This window comes from Lepisosteus platostomus, chromosome 10 (assembly GCF_059453375.1).
Source record: "Lepisosteus platostomus isolate fLepPlt1 chromosome 10, fLepPlt1.hap1, whole genome shotgun sequence".
Taxonomy (NCBI): domain Eukaryota; kingdom Metazoa; phylum Chordata; class Actinopteri; order Semionotiformes; family Lepisosteidae; genus Lepisosteus; species Lepisosteus platostomus.
The window spans coordinates 51,166,739-51,174,127 of NC_142620.1; the positions used below are offsets into that span (position 1 = coordinate 51,166,739).

General features: G+C 49.3%; 1 protein-coding gene across 1 annotated transcript; it reads left to right on the forward strand.

Moving 5' to 3' along the window:
- The first annotated feature begins 2,077 nt into the window (after window positions 1-2,077).
- vbp1 (von Hippel-Lindau binding protein 1) lies at window positions 2,078-7,153 on the forward strand. The gene is made up of 6 exons (XM_088597035.1): window positions 2,078-2,227; window positions 4,081-4,205; window positions 4,621-4,687; window positions 4,795-4,893; window positions 5,402-5,540; window positions 6,542-7,153. Exons 1-6 carry the CDS (start codon window positions 2,147-2,149, stop codon window positions 6,616-6,618), a joined length of 588 nt encoding a protein of 195 aa, XP_088453161.1. The 5' UTR covers window positions 2,078-2,146; the 3' UTR covers window positions 6,619-7,153.
- The last annotated feature ends 236 nt before the right edge of the window (window positions 7,154-7,389 follow it).

Below are 7,389 nucleotides of genomic sequence, written 5' to 3' on the forward strand. Positions count from 1 at the left end.
TGTCTTGTCTTGTTTTGGTTTTTCTTCATGTCCTTGAAAAGTAGCCGAGATCGGGAACCCCATCAGGATAAAACCCACTTTTCCCTGAGAGGAAACGTGCAGCTTTACAACAGCTTTGTTTCAATGCTGCGTGTTGAGCCTGTAGCCAGGTTGTTTTTTTTTTGCTGTAAAAAACTACAGAAGGAAAGAAAAGATGAACAGCACTTCAGGAGACGGCTACGTCTGAGCCAGCTGTCTGTGCTCAAAGTGGCAGAAGACTTGAGTTTCTGGGGTTGATATCCATGAGCTTACTTATAGATCAATTCATAAATTAAGATAATGCAAGAAGAAAAGTTTGAATATAAATGCATAAACGAATTGGGAAAACAAATAACATTAGGAATTTAGATCCCAGGGATAACTAGCATGATCCTATAGGACAAACAGCCATTCCCCTGGTCTTAACCACTCACGGCCTCCTAATAATCCCCATGAACTGGCTTCATCACTCTGCTCTCCTCCCCACTGAGAAATGATCATGATGGCTGCTGTCACATCGTCCAGGTGATTCTGTTCACTGCTGGTGTTAGTGGGATTCCCCGTTACCTGTAACGTACTTTGCAAAAAAGCACTATAGAACTGTAAGGATTACACTAATGATGAGGATTATTATTAATATCAGATAAGATCACTTTATTGGCCATATACAATTTCTTGCATTAGGAGTTCATCTTTTCACATACCCCAGCTTGCTCTCCATGAGACACAGACAGGGAGAGAAGCAGGGGGTCAAAGCACATGGTCAGCCATTGTACAGCACCCCTGGAGCAGTTAGGGTTAAGGGCCTTGCTCAGGGGCCCAACGGAGTAGGATTCCTCTGCCAGCTGCAGGATTTGAACTGGCAACTTTCCAGTCACAGGCGCAGATCCTGAGCCACAGAGCCACCACTCCACCCGATATTCTGTTTATATATTGCATGTTTATAATATGCTGTTTGACTCTCAAGATTTTCTTGGCCACTGAGTTTCCTGCCTCCCGTTGTCAGAAAGCTGCTTGTTCCTGGCGAGGGTCACGCCAACCGGGAGCCCATTCTGGGAAAACAGGGCGCAGGACGGCACCCGCACCCCGGACGGGGCGCTAATCCACTGCAGTGCGCGCACACACAGCGGGGACAACAAATATAATGAACGTAGCTCACATATGTCTTTGCGGAGCGAGAGGAAACCCGTGGGAACATGCGAAGACATGCACACTCCACCCAGAAGGTGCCCTCGTCTGAAACTCAACCCAGGATCCAGGGAACATCTGTTTTTGAACTAAGCCGCACGATCAAAATCGGCGGCAGATTAATCATTTTTTATTTAAAACAGTTTTTCTCTACTTGGAAAAATAAATATTCATCTGCTGGATGGGGCAGAATTGCAGCCTGGCAGTGCAGGGGCCCTGGGTTCAAATCCTAGGGTGCTGTCTGTGTGGAGTTTGTATGTTCTCCCCATGATTACATGGGTGCGCTCTGGGTTCTCTGGTTTCCTTCCACAATCGAAAGACATGCTGGTTGGTTAACTTTCTGTTCTGTTCTGGGAAAACTGACCCTGGTGTGCGTGTCTGTGTGTCTGCCCTATGATGGACTGGTGTCCAGTCCAGGGTGTATCCTGCCTTGTGCCTGTTGCTTGCTGGGATAGGCATGACACCCCTAAAGCAGTTAGAAAATGAATGGATCCACGGGATTAACTACTTGTCATAAAGGCTACGTTGCATATTTTGATTGTGATAACTGCTCAGCTGTTTAAATTCAAAGCCTTGCTTTTAGTGTCAGATTTCACGATGACGGTGTTTTAAACGATTTCCTCCCGAAAATAAATTAGCATTATTTCAGGAGTAGCCTGAAATTTACAACACCAGGATCCCCCCCGCCCTAACTTGTTCCCCCACCTTGGACAAAGAAACGAAAGATTAAACTACACTCTCCAGAAAGCCTTACGGGGGACTCGCCCATATCCGGCTGCGTTTCTCTACGATAGGTCCTACCCGCTCGAGCCGTTCTCCCCGGCGTCCAATCAGAGTTGCAGTTGCGGCTGAGGAGGCGGGGAAAGGTGATGGGTGGGGTCCACGTTCGCTACGCACAACGTCAGCGCCGCTGCATGGCGTGAGGGGAAATCTGTCCAAGATGGCGGCGACCACGGAGAGCAGCAATGCTGTGGCAGCAGGCAAGCGAAAACACTTAGGCATCCCGGAGGCTGTATTTGTGGTAAGAGGCCAAAGGCAACGTCTGTTGTGCCTTTTTACATGTGGAGAATTATTGATGATGAAGGGCTGGGAGAACTCCGTGCAGAAAGGAGAATCCGATATTACAGTAGCTAGCCATCCACATCCTTAAAAGGCAGTTGGACACACTTCGACTATGAAAGCTAAGCACCGGGATCTGAGACTACAAGGAAAAGGGTGGTCTCGCTTGCGGGCGGACGACAATGGGGCATTGAGCAGCCCGCACCCTTAGAGCTCAAATGCATTTTTAAGCATACCTCCACACCCAGAGCATAGATTTTATGGTATCCAATGGTTACCGCTGTACCGTGGAAGCAAGTCGATTGAATGTCTTGTCTCAACTACAATCTTCGGACGTTCAAGTTCCGACCAACATTAAAAGATAGTCAGGGGGGCTGGATCGGCGTATTTTGTATTATTTTATTGAAAAAAAAAATATTTTTTAGCAGTTCGGCTGGGGTGCGAGTTTGACAGCGTCAATATTTCAGTTCAGGAGCCCTTCCGGCCGCGGGCTCCAGCGCGGTGCAGATGAGTCACTGCGTGCTGGGTTAGGACCTCGGGTCGTGGAGACGCGCTTGTCGTTTGCGGAGAAGGAGGTGGACCCGTGTCTGCTCCACAGCGAGAACCTCACGAGCTCCATTGTCGTTAGATGGCGTGACCGAGAACCGTAAACGAAATGTCCGTTTGAGGTCCGGTTAAGAAATCAGAGCAAATCATATGTTGCAATAGTTCATTACCAAAAGTGGCGATGGCATCTTCCATACCCCTTTGTCTTTATCGTTATGTTTCTGTGCTATTGCCCGTACTGGTGTAATTTTCGACCCGTTGCTGAGTTGTTTCTGTGTAAATGTCATCTGGATTTTTTTACAGGGCAAATTATGGGAAAAAAAAGCGTTTTGGCCCAACATTACATAGATTATTTTCTTAGTGAAACCGTTTTTTTTTTAACATGTTCAGGCACAAGAACAACTGTCTCCTGAGTGGAGACTCTACAGAGCCATGATAAGCCTCCGACTGCTTTTATATTGGGAGACACGACGAATAAAGACGTCTTCCGGGCTGATTAATGGGACTGACGCAGACCCAGAGCTAGTATCATCTTCAAAACAGTTAAGCTTCTGAGCCCAGGGTTGGAACCCGAGTCTTCCTGAATGTGGTTCTTGGGGGCGATGTCGGCACAATTAATTAAATCCCTGACCTTTCTGATCAGCTGCCTTCCTGGTCCCAGCTCCATCTGCCTCTTGTTCTCTTAGTTCTGAATTCAGTTCAGGATTCAAGAGCAAATCAGGAAGGAGCCTGCAGTATTGTACTAGAACTGCGCCTGGGCAGAGGGCTCTTGTTCACTAGTGCCTCTTTGAACAAGAGTCTTGTTCAAGTGGAGTCTTGTTCTACTAGAGTAGGGCACGTCTGCCATGACGGGCCTACACTCGGGATTAAATAGCTGCCGGAGTCTTGATGTAGCAGAAAGCCCGGCTTTATCAATGCATTCCCGAGCAATTTCACAAAGCCGATAACGAAACAGTTCAGTTCCTGTTACCCAGTATGGAAGAGATTTTGCCTTTGTGGTTTTAAACATGAGGGTTAGTGTGCCAACGGGTTACCATGGTGACAGGAAGTGGGAGGAGTAACCGCCCTGATGTCCATATATGGCATATATATGGGAGGGGCACTGGCTGCTGTACACCTGAGCAAAGTACATCACTCAGACTGCCCCAGTGAAATACCCAGTGGTAAATAAAGGGTAGAAACATGATGCTTTGGATAAAAGAGTCGGCCGAGTAAAGTTGCCCGATGAACTATCAGGAGGGGTGATTTCACAGATCCTCTCTCTCGCAGGAGGATGTGGACGCCTTCATGAAGCAGCCTGGCAATGAGACGGCTGACGCTGTGCTGAGGAAGCTGGATGAGCAGTATCAGAAGTACAAGTTCATGGAGCTCAACCTGGCGCAGAAGAAGCTGAGGTGAGCCCGAGGGCGTCTCTGCCGCCCGTCGCCCGTGGGGGTGAGGGGGGTTATAGGTCTTGCTAAACCGTAGGTCTGAATACTCGCAGGAGAGGGTTGTGTTGCTCCAGTCAGTCTTGAGGTTAAGTGATTGGGAGGAGCCTGAAGCTGTTCACCATTAAGTGGGATTTAAAAACTGCCTGTTTTGAGAAACGGGGAGTTTTCTGGGAGTAGAAAGCGTTTGCTGCCGTGAACAGAGCTCGCGGAATGTAGTGGCGCATGAAGAGAGAGCCATTTTTTTCAGGTCTTTGTAAAGGAACGCCGTCAAACGGCACCCGGTCCTGCGTCCGGAGGCTCGTCCTCCAGATGTCCCGGTGTGATGGAAGACGGTCTTGCCCATTAACCTCCCAGCTTTCCTGTTTTTGTCTCTTTTCAGATTGAAAAGCCAGATCCCCCAAATTAAGCAAACACTCGAAATTTTAAAACACATGCAGAAGAAAAAGGTACATCTCGGCCGCATGGGGTCACTGCCCACCGAGTCTAATTTCTTTTCCACCCCTCTTGTGTGTTTTACAGCTGCTTACTGTGATTTTATTTCCACCTGCCTTAGGACACCACAGATCCTTTGGAAACCCACTTCCTGCTGGCTGATAACCTGTATTGCAAGGCCTTGGTACCCCCCACAGATAAAGTCTGTTTGTGGCTTGGCGTAAGTATTTAATCCATACTACTACGTCTCATTAGTAAATTGCGTTAAGTTGACGGTTATTGTAACGAGCAGAGATATTGTAGTGTTAACTTTGGGGCGACCAGGGGGAGCACTGCGTCCCCTTTTGGGGCGACCAGGGGGAGCACTGCGTCCCCTTTTGGGGCGACCGGGGGTAGCTCTGCGTCTCCTCTGGGGCGACCGGGGGGAGCTCTGCGTCTCCTCTGGGGTGACCGGGAGGAGCTAAACTAACAGAAAAATGTTAATCAGCTTGAAGGACTCTCCTTTATTCTCCTGTTCTTTACAGTCCTGCCTCTTTACTCTCTATCACACCTGACATCATCCGAAATGCTGTACTCCTTTCCCATGTTTCAGCATTTGCGTGTCCCTTAGAACCTTTTACTGTTGGATCAGCCTCAGATGCGCGGGCACGGTTTGACATTCTGTCTCAAAAAGAGCATTTCGCGGCGGGGGGGGAAGGGCCATAAGTCACCGGCAGTGTCTCCCCCAGGCCAATGTGATGTTGGAGTATGACATCGATGAAGCCCAGGCCCTGCTGGAGAAGAACTTGGCCACGGCCACACGCAACCTGGAGTCACTGGAGGAGGACCTGGACTTCCTGCGGGACCAGTTCACCACCACCGAAGTCAGTATCCTTGTCCTCTGGAGAGCAGCGCCTGTGCTTCCTCTACCTCCCCAGGGAAGGCCGGGGTAAAGGGAAAGGCTCCTTCTGAGGAGCGAAAGTAACTAGGCCGCGCGCGACTCGAGGTGAAGAGATAGTCAAAAGCAAAAGAGTTTATTTCGCCGTCTTACAAAAGCCATTTAATCCCTCGGAACGCGGAAAGCTTTTCGATGCTTTTTATCTAGGTAGGAGACATCACACAGCCGTTTTACGTTGAAAAGCAAAAATCCCTTAAAAGGAAAAAAATCGATACCCAATTTTAGATCTTGGCGATCGCTAAGCTGCCAGTGCAAGGTGACCTCGAGGCCACGTCTGAGAGATGTTACGTTTTCCTGTGGTCCTAGAGATCTAGCTAACAAGACTAGCTGTCTGGTACCTCATCTTACATTAGCGTATGTGCGAGGAAAGCAAGATCGACTTCCCCCACCAACTAGTCATACTTACTCCTGCAAATGTGTATGTGACTTTATAAAAGCAGTCTAGGATTACTTTGCTAATGCACCAGATACGTTTCCATTCCTTCTTCAGTCTAGGCCGGGGGCATTCTTTTGCTTGGAAGATCTTTTTTTGGCTCGAGAGAAAGGTCTGGGCTACATCACTGTAGAGATGGTAGGGGAAGTATGTAAGAAGATTAGAGAACCCAGGAAGGGCATACCGCGAACAGGAGGGGGTCCAGATTTTGTGAAGTTTTCACACAGAGCTTCTCTGACGTGGCACCTTCAAATTAGTCATCAGCTCTGGTGGTACGTTTCACTTAATGAGCACCGCGTGTTGAGTGTTATCTGCTGCAGAGCACAGGGTCTGAATGGGTGTTAAACCTCCCACCAAGCAGCTGGGTGTTAATTCTGGGGTGCACTAGAGCTACTGAGGGGTGTGCAGCTCCGGTGTTGCGGGGGGTCCAGGTGTTTCCGTCCAGCAGGCCCCTCGGAGTGGACGACCGCGGAGTTTCCTTAACCTCGGCTTCCGCAGACATGGCGCGCGTGTACAACTGGGATGTGAAGAGGAGGAGCAAGGACAACAGCTCGAAAAGCACCGACAAGTCTTAAAACCTGCCACGCCCCACGAGGAGCCCGCCCAAACCTCTTTTTTTTATTTTTTTTTTCTTTGAAAAAAAACGGAAAACAAAAGTCGCCGAGCTATTTTTTTATTTTTATTCGGAGAGACTGCAGATAGGTCACCCTGGTACAGTTCTTCTTTTTCGTTCTTCCCCAAAAAGCAGCCGACTGGGAGGTGGCGTGGGAGTGGCTGCTCTCTGGCGCTGGAGCGGGTCCGCAGAGACTCGGGTGCGATGGGGCCTACGCGCGTCTTTGTGTGGACTCACCTTGCCCGAATGAACCAGCGAGCCGGGCCGGTCAGGGTTCTGATCCGGCCTCGGCGGCGAGCGCTGCCCAAGCCAGTCGCATCCCTCCTCCCTCCTCCCTCCTCCCTCCTCCACCCACAGCCTCTGTCCCTCGTCGCCCCCTCCTGGGAAAAACGTTCCAGTTCTAGTTCACCCCCTCTCCTGTGCAGACATGAGAACGGCCGCCTGTTCGTTTGTGGTATTTATTTGTCTGTATTATTAAATACAAGATTCAAATAGAAGTGGCCGATATGATGAGCTGACGGATCTGCTGTGTTTGTGGGTGTGTTTCGTGTAGAAGAGTGAACGTGTGTGTTGGATCGCTGGGCTGTGTGTATGATGACATCCCATAGACGCAGCGTTGCACGATATTATATTGAAACAAAAAGGTTTCAGTAGCTCTAATGGTAAGTTACTGAAGCGCAGTGCTGCTGGGCGCTCCTCTGAAGGCCAGCGGCAAAGGGGAGCTTGTTTTGCG

What these genes read in the sequence shown, in the direction of transcription:
- vbp1 (XM_088597035.1), top strand. Translation starts at nt 2,147, where the DNA reads ATGGCGGCGACCACGGAGAGCAGCAATGCTGTGGCAGCAGGCAAGCGA. An exon ending in AAGTCTGTTTGTGGCTTGGC is followed by an intron (nt 4,894 to 5,401) that starts GTAAGTATTTAA and finishes TGTCTCCCCCAG; the next exon opens with GCCAATGTGATGTTGGAGTA. An exon ending in GTTCACCACCACCGAAGTCA is followed by an intron (nt 5,541 to 6,541) that starts GTATCCTTGTCC and finishes CGGCTTCCGCAG; the next exon opens with ACATGGCGCGCGTGTACAAC.